The sequence below is a fragment of the Diaphorina citri genome, unplaced genomic scaffold, assembly GCF_000475195.1.
Source record: "Diaphorina citri unplaced genomic scaffold, Diaci psyllid genome assembly version 1.1 scaffold1910, whole genome shotgun sequence".
NCBI classification, from domain to species: Eukaryota; Metazoa; Arthropoda; class Insecta; order Hemiptera; family Psyllidae; genus Diaphorina; species Diaphorina citri.
Genome location: NW_007379336.1, coordinates 11898 through 37573, shown reverse-complemented (window position 1 = coordinate 37573; position 25676 = coordinate 11898). Strand labels below are relative to the sequence as shown.

Sequence of the window (25676 nt, the reverse complement as noted above, 5' to 3'; positions counted from 1 at the left end):
CCCCCCCCCCCCCCCCTAAATACAGCCCTGACCTAAAGAGGAAATATAGCTAAAGAGGAAATTAAAAAGTAGATAAACTATGTAGTTATATAGGGGAAGAGAAAGAGAGGGAGACCAAAAGTGAGGTGGAGTGATAAGGTTGAGGAGGTGGAGTGATAAGGAGGAGGAGGAGGAGACATTAGATAGGAGTGTATGTAGGGGGAGGATGAAGGAGGGTAACCCCGACCCCAATTGACTTTGGGAAAAGGTGCAGTAAAAGAAGAAGAAGAAGAAGAAGAAGAAGAAGAAGAAGAAGAAGAAGAAGAAGAAGAAGAAGAAGAAGAGGAAGAAGAAGAAGCTTGTTTGTTACCTCCTAATTTTCACTCCTTAAAAGTCAGAACTCATGATTCAAGATCACACAAAACCAACACTATACTCTCTCTAGCCACCACTGGTTCCTATTATCCATAGAATAGAATAGAACAAAATAGAATAGAATTAAATACAAATAGAATAGAATAGAATAGAACAAAATAGAATAGAATGGAACTATGTATTCTGTGGAACATACTAGTAGCTGGCTAGCTGGATAATACTGGATAGTGAATATCCTGAGCAAATCCTAGAGAGAGGGGGTTGCAACTTTGTTACATTTGTTCTCAATTTTGTTGATTTTAAACTTGTATCACTTTACATATTAATATGGCATTATAGATAGGCTTGCCAAATATCCAAAATGTCGATTCGGGACGCGAATCCGCGAACATAATTGCCAAATCCGCGAACATAATCGCAAAATCCGCGAACAAAATCGCCAAATCCGCGACCATAATCGCCAGATCCGCGAACATAATCGCGAAATCCGCGAACATAATCGCGAAATTCCGCGAACGTAATCGCGAAATCCGCGAACATAATCGCGAAATCCGCGAACATAATCGCGAAATCCGCGAACATAATCTCGAAACCGGGAACATAATCGCCAAATCCGCGAACATAATCGCCAAATCCGCGAACAAAATCGCCAAATCCGCGAACATAACCGCGAAATCCGCGAACAAAATCACCAAATCCGCGAACATAAACGCGAAATCCGCGAACATAATCACGAAATCCGCGAACATAATCGACGAATTCCGCGAACATAATCGCGAAATCCGCGAACATAATCGCGAAATCCGCGAACATAATCGCGAAATCCGCGAACATAATTCGCGAAATCCGCGAACATAATCGCGAAATCCGCGAACATAATCGCCAAATCCCGCGAACATAATCGCAAATCCGCGAACATAATCGCGAAAATCCGCGAACATAATCGCCGCGAAATCCGCGAACATAATCGCGCAAATCCGCGAACAAATCGCGAAATCCGCGAACATAATCCGCGAAATCCGCGAACATAATCGCGAAATCCGCGAATATAATCGCGAAATCCGCGAACATAATCGCCAAATCCGCGAGCATAATCGCGAAATCACATAGGTACGATATGTATATAGGTACGATAGGTGATAGGTAACATACCTATTATTAAAAACAGATAAGCAAAATACAGTCGAACCTGGATAAACGAGAATTCAAGGGACCAGCTCATTTTTTCGTTTAAGGCTGTTTAATACAACATTTTCTCGTTTATAAAGGTTTAGCAAAGAAGTGGAAGAGCAAACTGATGAAAGCATGACACATTTAAACAAGTTAAGAACAAATTCTGATTTATAGAGGTAGGTACCTAATTTTAAAGTTAAAAAACGCGTCCCGAATTTTTTCTGGGACAGAAACGGAAATTCGGGACAAAACGCCCCAAAATGAAAAACTGAACGGGACGCCGGGACACCCCCTGAAATTCGGGACTGTCCCGGCCAATTCGGGACGTTTGGCAAGCCTAAATTTAGACATAAAAACAAGAGTTTAGACAAAGAACATGTACCTACATATGTAGGTAGGGAGGTAAATAGGTTTAGACTTAAGGCAAGATGATGAGCTGATGAGTATCGATTATGGGTATGTACCTAAATACCTATTTATAACTACATATTTTGTGCAAGCAGGTAGCTTAATATAGTGACAATAATAGCTAGGTACTTAGGTGACAATAATGGTTAGGTACTTAGAGTGACGAGGTAATTAGGCCTAATGAACCATTCAAGTTATTCAGGAAATATTACAAGTTCTAATTTAGCACTCCAAACACATGAACAACACAAGGAAACTGAAAGAAGTTTCGAAAACACACACACAAAATATCTTCTGTTCTATAGGTATTCTGGTATGTATTACACAAAAAAATCTATCTTCAACTAGGTATTTAGAGTACCTAGGTAATTTCTGGCATCCACTCGGAAAATTTTATTTAGTCAAAACCAGATGGCCTCAAAGCGATCACTCTAATGCTGATTGAGAGGCCGACGACAAACGCCGACTCCATCTGAACATGGGAAAAGGCGAATAAAAAGAAGAAGACTGGTAGATACTAAGTTGCTATACATACGTATCTGCCTGCCTACCTACCTACCTGTTTACAGGAAAAAAAAAGTTCCATAGTACATCATAGAAGCTGGAAAAACAAGCAGCTGCTATTTGCATGACTGTAAGTATTAACACATTTGTCAAACCATCAGGTATAACTATTGATATTGGCACAGTAAGGTACCTACTTCAATTAGGCAGCTTGAAGTACCTACCTACTGTTGTCGTTGTTGTTCTCCCTTTCCGCATAATAAATCTACCTAGGTAATAATAATATTATTCTTTTTTAAAAGTTTTTATTCCGACTCCATCTGAACATGGGAAAAGGCGAATAAAAAGAAGAAGACTGGTAGATACTAAGTTGCTATACATACGTATCTGCCTGCCTATACCTACCTGCTTACAGGAAAAAAAGAAGTTCCATAGTACAAAGCTGGAAAAATAAGCAGGTGCTAATTGCCTGACTGTAAAGTATGATGAACACATTTGTTAAACCAGGGAGGTGTAACTATTGATATTGGTACAGTAAGGTACCTACTTCAACTAGGCAGCTTGAAGTATTACGAGTATTTGCAAGAACTGACTATGCAAGAACGGAAAAAGTCCGTTACCAGGTGAGCGTCTTGACAAATGACAACTACACCACTGAATCCGTACACTACATAATATTCTAACAGTTTTTATTGTTTTATTAAAAATACAACTTGTATGTTAACAATGTTTAGCTTAATGCTAATACCTTCTTCTTCTTCTTCTTCTTCTTCTTCTTCTTCCTCTTCTTCTTCTTCCTCTTCTTCTTCTTCTTCTTCTTCTTTTTCTTCGCCTTTCCCGTGTTCAGACGGGATCGGCTTTTTTCGTGAGCCTCTCAATCAGCCCTAACTAACTTCTAACTAGTGGTCCAGTGAACTATATACATACATAGAACTCACGTAGAAACATCCGATGTGGCTCAAAATCTAATAAGCAACTACCACCTACTCATGTTCCATCCTATGCTGACTCAAGGTAGGTACCTCAAGTTGATCCACCCTATGCGCTGATGGAAGATTACCTCAAGTTGATCCATCCAATATGTATACTCGTTACGTCAGCAATCAGCATATAATTCAGCATATCTCCTGTCTCTGTCACACACACTCGACTTCTACTGTCATTATATCTTCTCTCTCTCTCTCTCTCTCTCTTTAGCTGTCCGCATATGTCTTCCTTTTCTTCCTCCATCTCATCTCTTCTCTCTTTCTCACTTAATTTCTTTCCCTCCCCTCTTTGTCTATCTCTTGTCTCTTTCCTCTCCCTCTCTCTCTCTCTCTCTCTCTCACTCTCTCCTTTCAAATTCTCGCTCTCCCTTCCTCTTCTGATGTGTTCTCCCAACTTGCTAATTTTTCTTTCTTTTTCTCCCTCTCTCTTCCCTTTTCCTTTATCTCTCTCTCTCCTCTCTTCTCCCTCTCTTTCTCTCTCTCTCTCTCCTTTTATGTTTTGATAGAATGATGAATTGCGTTTTGCACTCTTTTATCTGACTAATATAGGTCTCTCTCCTCTCTCTCTCTCTTTCTCTCTCTTCTTTTTCTTCTCCTCCTCCTCCTTTTCTCTCTGATGTTGGAGCATTGAATATTTCAAATATTTTCCTCTCCCTCTTTATTTCAGCATCCCTTCTCTCTCACACACTCTTTTCTCTCTCTCTCTCTCTCTCTCTCCTTTTTATTTCTCAATCTCTCCATCTCTCTCACACTCAGTTTTTATTGTTTTATTAAAAATACAACTTGTATGTTAACAATGTTTAGCTTAATGCTAATACCTTCTTCTTCTTCTTCTTCTTCTTTTTCTTCGCCTTTCCCGTGTTCAGACGGGGTCGGCGTTTTTCGTCAGCCTCTCAATCAACCCTATCTAACTTCTAACTAGGTAGTGGTCCAGTGAACTATACATAGAACTCACGTAGAAAGATCCGATGTGGCTCAAAATCTAATAAGCAACTACCACCTATACTCATGTTCCATCCTATGCTGACTCAAGGTAGGTACCTACCTCAAGTTGATCCACCCTATGCGCTGATGGAAGATTACCTCAAGTTGATCCACCCTATATGTATACTCGTTACGTCAGCAATCAGCATAATAATTCAGCATATCTCCTGTCTCTGTCACACACACTCGACTTCTATACTGTCATTATATCTTCTCTCTCTCTTTCTTTACTCCTCTGTCTGTCTCTCTCTCAAGCTGTCCGCATATGTCTTCCTTTTCTTCCTCTATCTCATCTCTCCTCTCTTTCTCACTTGATCTCTTTCCCTTCCCTCTTTGTCTATCTCTTGTCTCTTTTCTCTATTTATCTCTCTCCCTCTCTCTCTCTCTCCTTTCAAATTCTCTTTCTCCCTTCCTCTTCTGATGTGTTCTCCTAACTTGCTAATTTTTCTTTCTTTTTCTCCCTCTCTCTTCCCTTTCCTTTATCTCTCTCTCTCGTCTCCCTTTCTCTCTCTCTCTCTCTCTCTCCTTTTATGTTTTGATAGAATGATGAATTGCGTTTTACACTCTTTTATCTGCCTAATATAGGTCTCTCTCCTCTCTCTCTCTTCTTCTTCTTCTTTTTCTCCTCCTCCTTTTCTCTCTGATGTTGGAGCATTGAATATTTCAAATATTTTCCTCTCCCTCTTTATTGCAGCATCCCTTCTCTCTCACACACTCTTTTCTCTCTCTCTCTCTCTCTCCTTTTTATTTCTCAATCTCTCCATCTCTCTTTTACACACATTTATTTTTATTTAGCTTATCAATCATGCTCACGTGATGATGAAATGCGAGAGAGAGAGAGAGAGAGAGAGAGAGAGAGAGAGAGAGGAAAATTTAGCAAGTATGCAGAATGAATACATCAGATTGAGAAAAGAGACAGAGACAGATATATGGACAAAGAAGTGAGGGAGAGAGAGAGAGAGAGAGAGGGAAAGAGAGATAAAGCTGATAAAATGGAAGTAGAAAGAGACAGGGACAGTGAGATTTGGGGGAGGGGTAACGTAGGAGGATTTGATTGAATAAAAATAAATAAATATAATTATTATAAATAACACATGTAAAAATAAATACGTAATACAAATTATATCATTGAAATGGCATTTCTAATATAATTCTGTAGGTATTTCAATTAAACTTATCACAAGAATATGCAATTGAATTCGCCATGATAAAAACGATAGGAATCCATTAACAAGGCGTACATATACCTACAATATTCTCCTTTTTTGTTGTTGCGTTTCTTCTCCTTCTCCTCCTTCTTATAAAGGAAATAATGAGAAAAAGGAGGAGAAGAAGAAAGAAGAAACACCTTTTAGAAAAGCTCTCGCACTATCTCGTATAGCATAATGGGTATTTTTCATTAGTAACATTCTAACATCGTTTATGCACACTAATCTTACATAGATTTGTTACACTCGTGAAAAGCTAAGGAAATGAGATTTTCTGCAGCTTTCTTTTCCTCTTGTCTAAGTTGTCTCTCTAATTCTTTCCTCCCCTCTCCCTCTGTTTCTATTTCCTCTACAAGAGAGAATTCCTTTTCCTCTCCGATTTCATTTCCACATCTTCCTCTTGTGATATTATATCTTTCTTTTCCTACTTTGTTCTTATATTTGTCTTCAAATAACACTTTTTCTATTTCTCTTTCTCTCTCTTCCTTTTTCTCCCATGTTCTTGTACATCCCCCTCTCTCCTCCTTTTTTCTACATCCTGTTTCTTTTTTTTTTTTCCTTTGTTCTTATCTTCCTTTCTCTCTTCTCCTAATCTTCCCTTATTTGTTCCCTCTCTCTCCCTTTCTTCCTTTTTCCACCCACATATTCTTATACTCCTCTATCTCCCTTTTCTTCCCTATCTCTCTTCCTTTTCCTCCTAAATTCCTGTTCTCTTTCTCTCTCTCTCCCTGTAATTTAGTGTTCTTCCTTCCTCCATTTCTCTTTCTTTCTCCTCCTATATCTTTCTTTCATCCTCTTTACAAACATCCTGTATTCGAGCATAGATTATTTTCTTTCATCCTCTTGTACAATATCATTTATATCTACGGGTAAATTACTATATTCTCCTTCTTCCTGTGTTCTCAGGATAAATCTTGTCTCTTATCTGTTTCCCCAATGTTCTCAACACCCGCGCGAGACACATTACCCCGCTGTAGAAGTCGTTAAATATAAATCAGCACTAATCCGAAGTACCTAATAGCGGAAAAACCAAGTGAAGAGGAAAATTGAGAAAGTGAAGTGAGAAAGTGGAGAGAGAGAATAGGATAGAATCTGGGAGAGCTAGGAGGAGGAGGAGGAGGAGGCGGAGGTGGAGAGAGGAAAATAGAAAGGAGAATATCTAGAAGAAGAAAACATTTAGTAAGAAGAACCAAGAAGATAACGTGAAATGTGGAGGAGGAGAAAAAAAAAGAAAGAAAGAAAGAAGAGACAAGAACTAAAACAGAAAGGAGAAAAGGAATAAAGAGAGAAAACACGGGGAAAAAACTAAGACTTGAATGGGGAAGAAAAAGAATAACTCTCCCAAAGGCTTTCCAAATTTCCTCGCCGAAACTGAAACTTCCCGAGCTGCTCATCCTAAATTATCTCATTACGAAGAAAAAAAATATTAACTTTAAAACGGGATTATTAATTTTAATGAAGCTTGTCAGTTGAATTTCTTTTCTCCCTTCAAGAAAAAGAAATTCTCTAATTAAATCAACGGACTTTTTCGCTAGGGCACCGAAATAAAAAGTTACCGAAAATTGCGAAATTAATAAAAATGCCAAGTTAGTCGAGGGTTTGAGCTCCGTTTTTTTAGATTTAATTGCTCGATTTTTTTTTTCAAAAATATTTAAATTTGCATAATTTTTCCACTTCAAGCATGGTTCACACTTTTCACATGTCCTTTGAGCGCGACAGAATCTGTAATGGGGTAACCTCAGTCGTCAAATGTAATGTTAACCTCATAATTTTTTCTTAGTAACACATAAGTAAATTCTATTATGAATGATAATACCAGGACCGGTAAGAGAACCAAATCTAGAACTAAAGAATTAGAGGAAAATGATGATGATGAGGATGATTCAGAGAGGAGAAAATACACAATCCCCAACGTGTTTGAAATAAATGGAAATAGCCATGAGATTGACACTCAGCACAACTCATCCCATGGACAACACAGTGATCAGGTGGATAATTGTAGATATAATACTGGACGGACTGAATATGAAGGAAACGTTGGAAATGCAAACACTATCCCTAAAGATTTCAGTAAAGCTAACCGCGAAATATCCACAACAAATGAGCAGATGACAACGAAACCTTTGGATGAGAGACACAATGTGAACATTAACATCGAATCTGTAGACACAAATAGAATAGTCGACAATAGTAAACAGATCAGAAGTAATAGATCACATGGCCAGTGTCCTAACGAGTGTGAATATTGGGGAACGAGAGGAAATATTGCGCGAGATGTGAAGAATAGTTACTGGCATTGCTCCGAGGTGGAAAGTTATGAGAGGAAGCAGAACAGAAATTCTATGAACGCCTGGAATCTGTTTGAGTATGCAATGTGGACGACAGAAGAGAATCGTACCAAAAATCAAAACCTTCTTCAGACTAGGTAGGTATCTACCTAATTGAAATTTTGCTGATGCATTTGTCACCTGCCTACAAATAAGTAGTTATTCTTTAATTAGTACCTCAACAGTTTAGCCCTGAGTACCTACCTGGTACAGCGGTACAAACTCCATACTCCAAAAGTCTTCACCCAAAAGTCACCCTTAAAGTTTAAACCTTTAAACTCTATAATACAAATAATACATAATTAACATAATAGAGTCAAACTCATCAAGCAATACATAATAGAACCTGGTCTGTCTAGCTACATATTACAGATAAATTACTTCTCATCCATCTCTATTTTCTATCTTCATATTCGCAATCCATCACATCAAATACCACGCCTTAAATCAGAAAAAAAATAAAAAATAGTTTCCCCATGGCCCATAGTTTAAAAAGAGCACCTAGAGTTAAAAGTCAATACTGGGTGTTTAAACGGTCGAAAGTGAAAGGGAGTAAGTAATAAGCAATCTACCTTTACTAAAATCTAGGTAGATATTTTGTTCACCCTGTATGGATATGAGCGATAGTGAAGACCAAACCAAACGAAATGTTCATAGAACGAGAAGAAAAAGTGGACTGAGAAGCACAAAACACGACAGGCAAGACCACAGACTAGTTGGAAGTACTAGCATGCACTCCTATGTCCTGGGGAACACATTTGATAATCCGAAACTTCAGTGAGTAGTTTCACCCCATCAGTTCTTGTTTATAACGCCAAATACTTTGGTCCTAAACTTTGAGAGCTTCCCCTCCCCTCCTTCCTTGTTTTCTTTGAATATCAGCTCTGATGACATCACTATATCGGTATCTCGGCCTTCCTCTTGGTCTCATACCTTCCATTCTCATTTCATACATTTTCTTTGGTAGTCTCTCACTGTTCATTCTTTTCATATGTCCATACCACCTAAGTCTTCCTTCTTTCATTCTCTCCTCTAAACTCTCCATCTGTAGCATTCTTCCTATATCATCATTCCTTACTCTGTCTCTGTCTAGCTATTACTAATAAATTACTTCTCATCCTCCATCTCTATTTTCTATCTTAATATTCGCAATCCATCACATCAGATACCACACCTTAAATCAGAAAAAAAAATAAAAAAAATAGTTTCCCCATGGCCCTCTTATTATAAGAACAAGATCCATTCACTCGTTCATAGTTCCACACTGATCGCTCTATCTCGAGAACCACAACACCTAGAAAGCTGAAATTTGGTAGGAATATTCCTTTTATGGTCTAGGTGTGCAATAAGATTTTTCGAAAATCTAAACCGATCCTGAGATATGATCAATTTTTGATCGCTTCCTCCCCTCCCTCTCTTCTCTCTCCTTCCCCTATTTTCTTTCTCAACCATCTCTCCTCTTCCCTCTCCTCCTCCATTTGTCCTTTCTCTCTCCTTTCCTTTCTGTTCTCTCCTTTCTTTTTCGTCTCCTCTTCCTCTCCTCCCTCTCCTTTCTTCTCTTCTCTCTCCTCTCCTATCCCTTCTCTCCCTTCTTTTTCGTCTCCTCTCCAATTTCCCTCTCTTCTCTCCTTGCTCCTCCCACCTTTATTGTCTCCCCTTCTTTCTCTCCCCCCTTTCCTTTACTGTCCACTCCCTCTCTCTTCTCTTCTCTCCGGGACGGTAACTTTGGAAATTTGATGGTGTTTGACCACCTTCTTGTGTCATTTTGAGTGACATGTTCTACACGGATCACTGAACCTAACTGAGCTATAATAAGTTTATAAGTACATACCTAATACTAAAATACCAAATTAATCTTTTCGCGCAGGTATACAACTATACATACATAATAATATATAAGTTTGTACATTATACAGTTTTACAGTTTGCTTCTCTTCAAACCATAAACTTCAGTGAGTAGTTTCACCCCATCAGTTCTTGTTTATAACGCCAAATACTTTGGTCCTAAACTTTGAGAGCTTCCCCTCCCCTCTCTCTCTCTCTTCTCTCTTTTTTATCTCCCCTTTCTCTTCTTTTTTCGTCTCCTCTACAATTTCCCTCTCTTCTCTTTTTTATCCTCTCCCCTCCTTTCTTCTCCCCCCTTTCCTTTACTGTCCACTCCTTCTCTTTCTCTTCTCTCCAGGACGGTAAATTTGAAAATTTGATGGTTTTGACCACCTTCTTGGGTCTTTTTCGAGTAACATGCTACTCGGGCCACTGAAGCACTACTAAATACATAATATCTAATTGATCTTTACCTATACAACTATACATACAAAATATAGTTTGCATATTCAACCCATTTGGTTTTCCGATCCAGTACTTGGATTTCCGATTTCATGCTTGAATTCAGTACCTAGACGTAGATTAGTACTTAGTAGGTATCATTAAACAAAGAGATCAAAGCAATTAGCAAAGTACCTGATGGTTTGCGTTCAACAGCAAATCCTGTTCAAAGCTGTTCTATGTGTCCGGATAAATTCCTATCAAACGACAAGCTTGTGTTACACTATGTCATCAATCATAAATATCATATTTGTGAAGTGTGCACTACTGTGACTTCTACTCTGGTAAGAGAATAGCAAAAGTGCTTATTTATCTTTAGGTACCACATATTTATCTTTACCACATACTGCTTGATAAGGATTTTTACCACAGCAGTAGATTACTAGTAGCTATTATTATGGTCAAACTATAAAAAAATATTGAGGATAAAATTCCTTACCTTGGCTAGGATTGATCCTAAGTGGCTTGACCACAACAAAACCAAAGCTAATTGCTGTTTGAGTGAGTTCTACAGTTTAATGAAATCCAAGACTTACACAATAATAATCTTTTATTTTTCCCTATGTCTTTCCTTCCCAGGATGATCTGAAAAATCACGGGATTGATCCTAAGTGGCTTGACCACAACAAAACCAAAGCTAATTGCTGTTTGAGTGAGTTCTACAGTTTAATGAAATCCAAGACTTGCACAATAATAATCTTTTATTTTTCTCTGTGTCTTTCCTTCCCAGGATGATCTGAAAAATCACGAGTCCGAGACCCATCTACCATTGAAGTGTGAAATCTGCTGCTACCAAATCACCGAGCTTTCTGAATTGACCACACATCGTGCCACGAGTCATCAACTTCTCACTTGTCACTTCTGCCCCCTTACGTGAATACTGGTCCATCTGTGTATTTTTGAATGACAAACATCACTTTTTACTTTCTATTACTACAGTATAGCGGAGCTATACTAGTAATAAAAGTATTGTTTCTCTTCTATTTTTTCTTTGTATTTTTCAATTTCTAAGTTGGACTAAACTATCAAGTGAATCCATTAATCTTCACTTTCCTAACAATCAGTCTGATTTACATTTCTAGAGTTCTTCATCCATTGAGAGAGAGAAATTAGCAAATAGTACTAGCAGTCAGTTAAAAGTAATAATAGTCATAGTAGTAGCTGATGGCGTAGTTTTTGAAGTCGTTAACGTTATCGACTGTTACGAAATATCGTTTGAGTGAGCCCATCATTACCGCTGACATCAGTGGCGTATCGTTAGAGTTGTCTTTAATACAGGGCAGTATGTTGACAATTTTTATCTTATATACTAACTTAATACTACCTTAAATTACATAAATTACAAATAGGGCAAAATTGTATAATATTCAAAAAAAAAAATCTATTGAAAAACAAGAATATCACAGAAAAAGATACCTTATTTAAAAACAAGGTTATCACCGCAAGGTACACATTAAAATGGGGGTAGGTAAGAGGTGGGGAGGAGGAGGAGGAGGAGGAGGAGACGAAGAAGAAAATTAAAAAAAAAAAAAAAAAAAATTAAGATCTATCTCCATATTTTTCAGTTACTTCTCTAAATCTTATTACTATTTTTTATACATAACAAAACCTTTCTTAATAGATCCTTAATGTGTTTAAAAATACCTATATTTATTTATGTTTTCATTTCCAAAAATTATATTATTAGTTCCTCCTCTTTACTTAGGGCTCAAAACCACAGTCTACAACCATCCTACCCTTTTATAATTATTATCAAGAAAAAGAGACGATATGAAACAATTATGTTGGCACCATATGGACCAATTTGGTTTATTAGATTAGAGGAAGGTACCAAGGATTGTAATGTTTTTTGCTCCCAAATCTTATGGTCTCATTATTTTTTCGATTTGGTCCAATATTTCGCTGTTTGCGATTTGCGCGGTGTTCGCGAAATCCGCGAATCCTACATGTTTTCTAAAGGTACGTGTGTAACATATCAAATCATGCTATTTTTTACTTCCAAATCTTGTGGTGATATTATTTTTTCGATTCACTTCATTTTTGACTGTTCGCGGTGTTCGCTAAATCCGCGAATCCTATAATTCATTTAAAGGTACGTGTGTGACATACCAAATCATGCTGTTTTTTATTTCTAAACCTTGTGGTGATAATGTTTCTTCAATTCACTTCATTTTTGACTGTTCGCGGATTTCGCGAACACCGCGAACAGTCAAAAATGAAGTGAATTGAAAAAATAATATCACCACAAGATTTAGAAGTAAAAAATAGCATGATTTGATATGTTACACACGTACCTTTAGAAAACATGTAGGATTCGCGGATTTCGCGAACACCGCGCAACTCGCAAACAGCGAAATATTGGACCAAATCGAAAAAATAATGAGACCATAAGATTTGGGAGCAAAAAACACTCAGATTTGATAGGTCACACTTGTACTTTATAAGCACTTTTGTGATTCGCGTTTTTCGCGAATTCCGCGAAAACCGCGAATCGCAAAAATTCGAGTGAGTAGTCGATTATACTTCAAATTTAACGTAGAAAACGAATATGCAATAAAAAATAGGGGTTCTAATTTAAAAATCCAAAGTTGGTACCCGATTCGCGGACTTCGCGAAATTTTTCGGGAATCGCAATATTGCCAAAATGTCCGCTTCAAAAATCAAAAAGTTACGGGTTTTTTTGTTTTACGAAATTTCGAACAGGCTCCGAGAAAATCAATTAAAGCATAAATTCTGGGACACCCTGTATATGAAAATCATTTTTCATATTTTTATTATTTTTTTATTTTTCAACTATAAAATATGAAAAAAGTAACTATGGCTATCCATAAAATATTTTTAAATGATAAAATTATGTAAAAAAAATGATCACAGTGGGATTCGAACCCCCACCCCAACCGCTCAGTTTTTTTCTAAGATCACACTCCTTATCGCTCGGACACTCCGACAATTATCTCGAAATAATAATAATAATAATTATAATAATAATGATAATAATAATAAAAAATGAGGTAAAATACACATTTACCTTACATATTATCATACGGTAAGTCCGCCATGATATTACGACCATTTTATAGGTAGTATTGTAATCTATATTAAATAAATTTTCTTAATTTACATCTCTAAAGTGCGATATACCTACATACATCTACTCCCGAATCACAAATCAAAAGGACTTTATCCCCTTTACAGAGTCCTTTTAGTGTGATCGGTATTGTTGATAGTTAAAAATGGTTTTGTCGGATGTGGAGTGTGGACGGTGCGGACTGACGGTCTGTATGGTCCGCTTTCCGAGTGAAAAAATACCACAATAACATCATTATGTAAGTTTTAGTAAGTTCGGGTCATTCCCGAGTTAAAAATACCGGCTAAACTAAACCGATTTTGATGAAATTTTTTTTCAACTTTGTCTGCTTTCATGCCCCAACACACACACGCAATCCGTTTTCTTCCATCATTTGTAGTTGTCCCTCTACAACTACCTGAAAACGGCTACTTTCTCTGTCGCGTATAATATCTCTAGTAGCGCGGTCAAACTTTTTGACTTGGCGGGGCGGAGCGCTGTCGCGCTCCTTAATAATAAATTCTTCTTCTTCTTCTAAGTAAAAGGTTCAGACCAAAAATCGGTCCCGTTCAGTGTAGCATCGACTTGCATTGATGTTATTAAGAAGAATACCAAATTTCATCACAATCGGATAAAATGCAAAACGGTCGAGTTAAAACATAGACCTTCACTTTGTTTGGTCAAACAGTCCACAGTTAGCAATGTTTCCACGGTCACAACTTTGGAAAAATTGGTAAATTTGTAAAAGTATACTGTTTGTTCAGCAGGAAAAACAATGGCTTATCTATTATTATTATTATTATTATTACTATGATATTTTGTTATTTCTATTCTTTCCAAACTTCTCGGAGAAATAATTATTGAATTTCCATTATCTTGGTTTCCATTTCAGTGACAACATTAACACAGACATATTCGGCGCTAATTTATACAATCAATATCTATTTGGCAAGTCTTCACCTAGGATTCCGTGCAATGAAAGACCTCGATTTGTGACGTCTTGTCTGAGTGTTCTGGTTAAGGTACCTACAGTATTATTATTGTTATTAAATTATTTTTTCGTATTATTAAATTAAATTATCTAATTATGTTACAGTTAGAGTTGATTCTCCAGTGAGAGTTGACTATCCCTTTTAAAAAATAAAGTGAAAAATCCCACTTACGCCCTTCCGATTCCGCTAGCGGTAAAGATATTCGATGGGACTTCTGACCCCTTTTTCAGGACACTAGCCCCTACCTCTTGGGCAAAAAACCTAGACTATATTATTTTTGTCCAGCAAACCTCGATTTTCGGTCTTCGTCTCCTGGCCTACTCGGCTAATAACTTATTATGCGTTACCATTACCACTGTTCATGTTATACGTTACAGACTGGTGTATTCAACAACGAGATAGCAGATTCAGAGTTAGATCATTCACCTCGTGATCTTTTCAACATGGGAGCGGATTTAAGGCAAGCGTCTCTTGTGTGTGATGATGTGAACCAAGCTATAGATGAAATATTTCACATTGAACAAATTGAAAACGACACACCAAGCTATAGATGAAATGTTTCACATTGGACAAATTGAAAACGGCACACCAAGCTATAGATGAAATATTTCACATTGGACAAATTGAAAACGGCACACCAAGCTATGGATGAAATATTTCACATTGAACAAATTGAAAACGGCACACCAAGCTATAGATGAAATATTTCACATTCATAACTGTTGACTGTTTAACAGACTGAAGTGAAGGTGTACGTTTAGTTTTAACTCGAATGTTTTGCATTTTATCAGATTTTGATGAAACTTGGTATTCTTCTTAATAACATCAATGCAAGTCGATGCTTGAAATCTGGGGTTCCTACGATGAACGGGACCGATTTTTGGTCTGAACCTTTCACATAAATTCAAAGTCCAGTAGATGACTCAAAATCATAAACCCTCGTATTATTTCTACAAAAATATTTTTGTCGAAAGACCCCAATTCTTGGTAAATCTATTATTTAATAAAGGTCAACCATTCTTAAAATCTTTGCATGATTGTAAATAAAACCCGTTTTCTGCCCTTTTTATTACATAAGACATATTACGGTAGGTGTTAAAGTTAAATACTGAGGAAAGAAAAACATTTCGGTTCAGGATAGGTTAGGTTTAGGCTAGTTTAGGTTAAGGTTAGGTTAGGTTAGGTTTAGGTTAAGGTTAGGTTAGGTTAGGTTAGGTTGGGGTTGAGGTTGGTGTTGAGGGGTTGAGGTTGGTGTTGATGGTTGACGAGTGTTGTGAATTTTTGCTCCGAGTTATTTTTTATTTTCTTTTGGATTTAAACGATAAACTTTTCTAGTTTTTTGCATATATACAGGGTGGTTCGTGATTTGCGAACCACGCTTATATCTCAGAAACGGCTAGGAATTAAGGAATGAAATAAACGGCATCATGTAGATGAAATTTTGATGATTAAAATGGCTTTTTTTAAATTTGCAATTTTTTTTGCAAAACGGCCCATTTTTTGCCAAATATAGGTCACTCTTATGGGAACCCCCATTTTTTATTTAATTTTTGGAATCAGCATAAAATTTTAATTGAAAAAATGTATTCACTCGAAAAAATTTGCTCTACAAAAATTCTGTACAATGTGAGAAAGAAAAACAATTTCTTAATTCTTTCTTTAATTTTTGTATTATTCACTTAACAATTTCAACAACAATCAACAACAACAAACAAATTTATAAAAGCTGTTCAAAATGAGATCCATCACCACCGCCGCCACCACCACCACCGCCACCACCACCACCACCACCACCGCCTTAAATTAAAATCAACTGGACGATGTGTAGAGTACATTACGTACAACAGCCCCATGAGAGGTCAACTAAAAACTCAAATGGGAACCCCCACTAGTAATACACCAAATGAAAAAGCTTAAAAAACACAGTATTTTAATGCATTACCAAAGCCATGTAGGTAATGAGAAAGTATTTGCAATTGGTCCAAATTTTCAAAATCAGAAAATATGTGGAAATATCCGTTTTAAGGTCCCCTGATTAAAAAGATGGTTTTTAGCCCACGTCAGTACGTATGTGTGTATGTAATTTAATATCTCCGCCTGTGAGGCATAGAAATATCTCCGTTACTATAGGGATTTAGAAAAATGCCGGGGAACTTTTTGTAGCCCTTGACTCGCAGTATTCACCAGTTTCAGTTTGGCACGGCTTAATGCAGCATCAGGGTGAGGCGCGGCAATTTCCTTTTTTGAAACGTCGACTAAAAAAAATCTGTGATACTTTATTGACTTCTTGTTGATGGATAAGCATCAATAATTGTTGGAAATTAGACTTTAGGTTGTTTTGAACAGTACTCCATTGAAATGACGATTGCCATTCTCGATACATTGATTGGCGTCTCTCTACTTTCTCCAACATTGCTTATCGGCAGACGGCCTATTTCTCGTCAAATGTTGTGCCTCAATTCTTCAAGGGCCCTCGGACAATATTTATAAACCTCAGCCTCAGGTAGCCCCACAAAACCCCGAGAAGGACACCATAACGAAATCGCCACGCCTCACCCTGTATTAAACTAAGCGCTTAGAGGTATGAATGAAAATAATAAATTGAATAATTTAATCGGTATTCATATTTTGTTGTTTTTAGGTTTGGTCACGGAACATTCCTCGTGTGTCTGGAAAGTTTATACAAAAAAATCACAGGCCATGACTTAATCTACGACCACTTGGTAGGAAAACCTTGTGAGTTAACTTACCAATATGCTGTCCAGTTGCTTCTCAAACAAGTATCTCAACCACAACAACTGATTCGTCTCTATGGAATCGGGTAAGTTAAACTTTATTAAGAAACCACTCTTTTTGGATGACGGGGGAGAAGGGCCTAGTGTGAGACCTGCCAAAGGGCCCTGAAGCAGAAGTGAGATTAGAGGAAAGAAGAGTGCAATGAGGGTAAAGGGTTGATGATCACGTTCATCTAGGACGATTTATAATGCGCTAGATGCCCACTTTCTTTGCGCATTGCAAAAGGGTTGATGATCACGTTCATCTAGGACGATTTATAATGCGCTAGATGCCCACTTTCTTTGCGCATTGCATAGGTTAGGTTAGGTTAGGTTGGGAGGTTAGGTTGGGTTGATGGTTGACGAGTGTTGTGAATTTTTTGCTCCGAGTTATTTTTTATTTTCTTTTGGATTTAAACGATAAACTTTTCTAGTTTTTTGCATATTGTATATATTAAAAGATAGTGCCTTTTGATTTAGATAAGGAACTTTGAGTAAAAAGTCCTGTGTTAAAATATTTTTCCGAAAGAAATTTTTCGTGAAAATCAGTTTCCAAATCGAGGTATATTTTGTCTCATTTTGTATAAAATAGTTAAGTACAAGCAAATGTAGGGTGAGTATTGCTTACTTGTACTGAAATAGAGCTTTTTTTTGCTCTTTTTCTAAGAAAAACTTCTTGCAACTCAGTCTGAATTTGAGGAATTCTAGCAGCTAGGGATCCTCTTGACAGAGGCAAAGTTGGATCCTCCTATCGCAGGAAATTCGGTTATCTCTCCCTTATAGTGATAGCAGTTAGTAATGTAGGGTGAGTATTGCTTACTTGTACTGAAATAGAAGTGATAGCAGTTAGTGTTCTATCTAAACTTGGGTCATTTCTTGGGAATACACAGATACTATTGAACCATTAAAACCATTTCCTGGACTTTTTTTGGGGTTTTTTGGATATAAGATATCTGTTGAGCTCTAGTAAGCAGTTAGTGTTCTATCTAAACTTGGGTCATTTCTTGGGAATATACAGATACTATTGAACCTTTAAAACCATTCCCTGGACTTTTTTTGGGTTTTTTTGGATATAAGATATCTGTTGAGCTCTAGTAGATAGGGATCTTTAGTTGTTTAACGATATTTTTTTTCGAATTTCAAAAAGTAAACAAACTTCTAAATCAGCTGATTTGAAATCCGAACAAGGAGGTATATCTGAGTGGATTACCTACTAAAGGTACGATAAAGTGAGGCAACGTAGACGTTGCCGGTCGTTGCTGTAGCAAAATAAGTCGCGTTTACAATCGAAGTGCGCGTTAATATTCCAACTGAGTGCACGTTAATATTTTGAGTGCGCGTCTGCCTGCGCGTTAATTTCATAGATGAATTATTTTTTACTAAACATTTTTTCTCGCCTAATCCTTGAATATTCTGTAATAATTTTATTATATCTCTTTAGCCAAGAATATCGCAACGTAGACGTTGCCGGTCGTTGCTGTAGCAAAATAAGTCGCGTTTACAATTGTAGTGCGCGTTAATATTCCAACTGAGTGCGCGTCTGCCTGCGCGTTAATTTCATAGATGTATTATTTTCTACTAAATATTTTTTCTCGCCTAATCCTTGAATAGGTATTCTGTAATAATTTTATTATATCTCTTTAGCCAAGAATATTTTTCTTTACAAATTTCACGTCTCCGCCTTTGAAGGCTGAGACACGATGAGTGCAGTTGAAAAACAAGATGGAGGAGGAGAAGATGGAAGGGGAGAGGAGGAGAAACAGAAGTTGGGATGCTCACCACCCCTGGCTGGTTCACATATAGATGATAGACGTGAAAACAAAGATAAAAATGAGTCGGTTTCGGAGTTATCAGACACGGACACAATGGACACGACAGAAGATAACGAGATTCTAGAAAGAACAATCTTATTGAAAAACAAGATGGAGGAGGAGAAGATGGAAGGGGAGAGGAGGAGAAACAGAAGTTGGGATGCTCACCACCCCTGGCTGGTTCACACATAGATGATAGACGTGAAAAGAAAGATAAAAATGAGTCGGTTTCGGAGTTATCAGACACGGACACAATGGACACGACAGACGATAACGAGATTTTCTAGAAAGAACAATCTTGCCTAAATCTCCAAAAAAGAAAATTTCGAAATCAAAGATAAAAATGAGTCGGTTTCGGAGTTATCAGACACGGACACAATGGACACGACAGACGATAACGAGATTCTAGAAAGAACAATCCTGCCTAAATCTCCAAAAAAGAAAATTTCGAAAAAAAGGAAAGTTGAAGCAGAGCTAGAAATTTCCCCAGGGAAACCCGGGAATTCAGTGAAGAAAGATGACAATACGACCAAGTTCTTATCGGCAGTTGAAAAACTGTGCAGAGAAGTATCTCTAATGTCTCTGCTGATAGAGAAAAATGTTAACACCAAAATAGAAATAAAAGAAAAAGCCAGAGCAATGAAAAAGCTTGCGACAAACATCGAAAGAAGAGAGAATACCTTAGTTTTTTATGAAGATGAAATTTTGATGGAAACGAGGTGGGAAAGGAACATGAAGAAAAGAATGAGAAGGATGAAAAGAAAAAAGATGAAGGAAAAATAGAAGATAAAACAGAACCGATAATATGTGAAAGATGTCGAACGATAGTAAAAAAGAAGAATTGGAAATCGATGAGATACGAGGAAGCCTACAACGAGTAGCAGAACTAACAGTGGAAGAAAGGAGGACACTGTCAAACAGGAACTGGCCGGAATGTCTGTTTCAAAATACGAAGGTTGTAAGAGGTAACCCCTTCATGGGTTCAAAGGATATAAACGGAGTTATACTAGTCATGGGAAAAAATGACAAATATCGTCCAAATCATGCTGAAATCTGAAGACCATTGGAATAGAATCCAGATGTATATCCATACGATACTCAAGAAGAAAGAATTGGACGAACGGATAGAAGAGAGAGAAGAAGAAGAACAAGACTAAAGAATTTTCCATTTCTCATCATTCCCCCATCCTTCCCTTTTCCTTTCCTTCCTATCTCCTTCTCTTTCCCTTTCCTTCCTATCTCTATCATAATGATGTAATGCAGTGTAGAATGATACAGCGGAATGTATAATGCTATAACGGAATTTATATTTCCTTCCTATCTCTATCATAATGATGTAATGCAGTGTAGAATGATACAGCGGAATGTATAATGCTATAACGGAATTTATAATGATAGGTGTTGTGGTTCTAGAGATAGAGCGATCAGTGTGTGAACTGTGAAATGTGAATGAGTGAATGGATCTTGTTCTTATAATATAAGATGTATATGTAGTACCATAATAATGGAATGTATAATGATATAATGGCATAATAATGGAATGCACGATGATAATAATGGAATGTATAATGATAATAATGAAATGGATAATGATAATAGTAGAATGTATAATGATAATAGTGGAAAGTATAATGATAATAATGAAATGTATAATGATAATAGTAGTATATATAATGATAATAATGGAATGTATAATGATAATAATGAAAGGTATAAAGATAATAATGGAATATGTAATGTTATATGGCATAATCATGGAATATGATAACAATGCAATGTAATTTGTGCAACGTATAAAAAGGTCGAATATAATTGGGGCTGTTTTTTAAGCCGATAGGTAATCGTCCGAATTCACAAGTGCCTGAATTGCTCAATACAAATTGACAGTAGTCATATGGAAAACTAATGCGTTTGGCCATGGTGACATCAGAAAAATGTAAGATGTTCACAATTATTGTAAGACTCTACGCATTGGTTTGAAAATATGCCAAGGTTATCACCGCAAGGTACACATTAAAATGTCAACTAGTTTTAAGACCTATCTTTATGTATATTATTATCACAATAAAATCAACATATATTTACAATTTACAATTAAAACAGTGTGTTTTCCTATACAGAAAGATGTTCAGAGTGGGAAAGTAGTACCAAGTCCCATTGACCCTGTAGAGGCAATAGCTGTGATTGGAGAACCAGTGAGATGGGAAACTAACTTGCAGCTCATTATAGACCTACTGTTAACCAACGGAAATCCCAACGAGTTGCCTCCCACCGTTCCATACCCACACATCCCTGTGATAGCAAGCAACATGGACTTGTTGTGGATGTCTGAGGCAACCATGCCAAGGTATGCACTATACAGTGATTTTTACTTTCTATTACTACAGTAGTCATTATGTGATACTTTATTGACTTCTTGTTGATGGATAAGCATCAATAATTGTTGGAAATTAGACTTTAGGTTGTTTTGAACAGTACTCCATTGAAATGACGATTGCCATTCTCGATACATTGATTGGCGTCTCTCTACTTTCTCCAACATTGCTTATCGGCAGACGGCCTATTTCTCGTCAAATGTTGTGCCTCAATTCTTCAAGGGCCCTCGGACAATATTTATAAACCTCAGCCTCAGGTAGCCCCACAAAACCCCGAGAAGGACACCATAACGAAATCGCCACGCCTCACCCTGTATTAAACTAAGCGCTTAGAGGTATGAATGAAAATAATAAATTGAATAATTTAATCGGTATTCATATTTTGTTGTTTTTAGGTTTGGTCACGGAACATTCCTCGTGTGTCTGGAAAGTTTATACAAAAAAATCACAGGCCATGACTTAATCTACGACCACTTGGTAGGAAAACCTTGTGAGTTAACTTACCAATATGCTGTCCAGTTGCTTCTCAAACAAGTATCTCAACCACAACAACTGATTCGTCTCTATGGAATCGGGTAAGTTAAACTTTATTAAGAAACCACTCTTTTTGGATGACGGGGGAGAAGGGCCTAGTGTGAGACCTGCCAAAGGGCCCTGAAGCAGAAGTGAGATTAGAGGAAAGAAGAGTGCAATGAGGGTAGAGAAAGGTAGGTGGCACGCCGCCAATGCAGTGAAGCAGAAGTAATATTAGAGGAAAGAGGAGTGCAATGAGGGGAAAGAAAGGTAGGTACTATGTGAAGGAGGAGCACACAAATTATGAAGTGAATAAAAGGCGGGGTACAAAATAGATTTCTAAACTTTTTTGGAGTGGGATCACCACCGCCGCCACCACCACCACCGCCACCACCACCACCACCACCACCGCCTTAAATTAAAATCAACTGGACGATGTGTAGAGTACATTACGTACAACAGCCCCATGAGAGGTCAACTAAAAACTCAAATGGGAACCCCCACTAGTAATACACCAAATGAAAAAGCTTAAAAAACACAGTATTTTAATGCATTACCAAAGCCATGTAGGTAATGAGAAAGTATTTGCAATTGGTCCAAATTTTCAAAATCAGAAAATATGTGGAAATATCCGTTTTAAGGTCCCCTGATTAAAAAGATGGTTTTTAGCCCACGTCAGTACGTATGTGTGTATGTAATTTAATATCTCCGCCTGTGAGGCATAGAAATATCTCCGTTACTATAGGGATTTAGAAAAATGCCGGGGAACTTTTTGTAGCCCTTGACTCGCAGTATTCACCAGTTTCAGTTTGGCACGGCTTAATGCAGCATCAGGGTGAGGCGCGGCAATTTCCTTTTTTGAAACGTCGACTAAAAAAAATCTGTGATACTTTATTGACTTCTTGTTGATGGATAAGCATCAATAATTGTTGGAAATTAGACTTTAGGTTGTTTTGAACAGTACTCCATTGAAATGACGATTGCCATTCTCGATACATTGATTGGCGTCTCTCTACTTTCTCCAACATTGCTTATCGGCAGACGGCCTATTTCTCGTCAAATGTTGTGCCTCAATTCTTCAAGGGCCCTCGGACAATATTTATAAACCTCAGCCTCAGGTAGCCCCACAAAACCCCGAGAAGGACACCATAACGAAATCGCCACGCCTCACCCTGTATTAAACTAAGCGCTTAGAGGTATGAATGAAAATAATAAATTGAATAATTTAATCGGTATTCATATTTTGTTGTTTTTAGGTTTGGTCACGGAACATTCCTCGTGTGTCTGGAAAGTTTATACAAAAAAATCACAGGCCATGACTTAATCTACGACCACTTGGTAGGAAAACCTTGTGAGTTAACTTACCAATATGCTGTCCAGTTGCTTCTCAAACAAGTATCTCAACCACAACAACTGATTCGTCTCTATGGAATCGGGTAAGTTAAACTTTATTAAGAAACCACTCTTTTTGGATGACGGGGGAGAAGGGCCTAGTGTGAGACCTGCCAAAGGGCCCTGAAGCAGAAGTGAGATTAGAGGAAAGAAGAGTGCAATGAGGGTAGAGAAAGGTAGGTGGCACGCCGCCAATGCAGTGAAGCAGAAGTAATCTAATATTAGGGGAAAGAGGAGTGCAATGAGGGGAAAGAAAGGTAGGTACTATGTGAAGGAGGAGCACACAAATTATGAAGTGAATAAAAGGCGGGGTACAAAATAGATTTCTAAACTTTTTTGGAGTGGGATGGAGTTTTGTTTATTTTCTGTGGGCACTTGATTTATTTTGGGAGGAACGACTTGGCGGGGTCTTTTTTATGCCACGAAGTGGTATTTTTTGGGGGGGGATCTCATAACTTTTTGCAGAAACTTACCATAATATGACGTACGAGTATGAGCATAACGCAACAAAGTACAAAGGCAATGTGCATAGTAACATCATTTGGTAAGGTTTGGTGAGTTGAGTGAATACATTTTTTCAATTAAAATTTTATGCTGATTCCAAAAATTAAATAAAAAATGGGGGTTCCCATAAAAGTGACCTATATTTAGCAAAAAATGGGCCGTTTTGCAAAAAAAAATTGTAAATTAAAAAAAATGCCATTTTAATCATCAAAATTTCATCTACATGATGCCGTTTATTTCTTTCCTTAATTCCCAGCCGTTTCTGAGATATAAGCGTGGTTCGCAAATCACGAACCACCCTGTATATTAAAAGATAGTGCCTTTTGATTTAGATAAGGAACTTTGAGTAAAAAGTCCTGTGTTAAAATATTTTTCCGAAAGAAATTTTTCGTGAAAATCAGTTTCCAAATTGAGGTATATTTTGTCTCATTTTGTATAAAATAGTTAAGTACAAGCAAATGTAGGGTGAGTATTGATTACTTGTACTGAAACAGAGCTTTTTTTTGCTCTTTTTTACTTTCCTTATCCTATAGGAAGGAAAGTAATGTAATCGGGTCAAATTTTCGATGGTCAGTTTTTTAATGTCAAAACACGTTTTGAGGTCCCTAGAGCCTAAATCCAAAGTTTCAGCCATTGGTCCGTGTGTGTGTCTGTCTGTGTGTCCGTCTGTCTGTCTGTCTGTCTGTAAACAAAATATCTCGAGAACGGTAAGAGCTAGAGACTTGAAATTCGGTATGTAGCTGTCAAATGTGACAAGGATGCGACACGAAACTTTTGGTTAAGACCGGTGCAACGGTTGGCGGCATTTTACAGCTTTTTGGTGGTTTTCGGTGTAATTTAACAATATTTCGGGAACGGTATAAGCTAAAGACTTTAAATTTTGTATGTAGTTCACAAATGTGACAAGGATGCAACAAAAACTTTGGTTAAAATAGGTGTCTGTCGGTTGGCGGTATTTTGACCGACTTTTGGACGGGTTTCGACCGCTTTTTGGCGGTTTTCAGCTATATCGACTAAACGGTTAGAGATATTGTAAATGTTACAACAGAACACCCAAATAAGCACCATTCTATAGGATAAGGAAAGTCGTGTGATGTTCACACCAGATTTTTTAAGAAAAACTTCTTGCAACTCAGTCTGAAATTGAGGAATTCTAGCAGCTAGGGATCCTCTTGACAGAGGCAAAGTTGGATCCTCTTATCGCAGGAAATTCGGTTATCTCTCCCATATAGTGATAGCAGTTAGTGTTATATCTAAACTTGGGTCATTCCTTGGGAATATACAGATACTATTGAACCATTAAAACCATTCCCTGGACTTTTTTGGGGTTTTTTGGATATAAGATATCTGTTGAGCTCTAGTAGATAGGGATCTTTAGTTGGTAAACGATAATTTTTTCGAATTTCAAAAAGTAAACAAACTTCTAAATCAGCTGATTTGAAATCCGAACAAGGAGGTATATCTGAGTGGATTACCTACTAAAGGTACGAGAAAGTGAGGCAACGTAGACGTTGCCGGTCGTTGCTGTAGCAAAATAAGTCGCGTTTACAATTGTAGTGCGCGTTAATATTCCAACTGAGTGCGCGTCTGCCTGCGCGTTAATTTCATAGATGTATTATTTTCTACTAAATATTTTTTCTCGCCTAATCCTTGAATAGGTATTCTGTAATAATTTTATTATATCTCTTTAGCCAAGAATATTTTTCTTTACAAATTTCACGTCTCCGCCTTTGAAGGCTGAGACACGATGAGTGCAGTTGAAAAACAAGATGGAGGAGGAGAAGATGGAAGGGGAGAGGAGGAGAAACAGAAGTTGGGATGCTCACCACCCCTGGCTGGTTCACACATAGATGATAGACGTGAAAAGAAAGATAAAAATGAGTCGGTTTCGGAGTTATCAGACACGGACACAATGGACACGACAGACGATAACGAGATTTTCTAGAAAGAACAATCTTGCCTAAATCTCCAAAAAAGAA

The 25676-nt window shown here is 37.4% G+C and overlaps 1 protein-coding gene across 1 annotated transcript in view; it reads left to right on the top strand.

Annotated features, from left to right (window-relative positions):
- The window catches only part of LOC103517622 (haloacid dehalogenase-like hydrolase domain-containing 5), a 27990-nt gene extending 6103 nt beyond the window's left edge, over positions 1-21887 (top strand). Inside the window, exons 4-5 of the mRNA XM_008482662.3 lie at positions 21034-21260; positions 21684-21887. Coding sequence (XP_008480884.1) covers positions 21034-21260; positions 21684-21867 — 411 coding nt within the window. The 3' untranslated portion in view covers positions 21868-21887. The remainder of the gene's footprint in view (positions 1-21033; positions 21261-21683) is intronic.
- The last annotated feature ends 3789 nt before the right edge of the window (positions 21888-25676 follow it).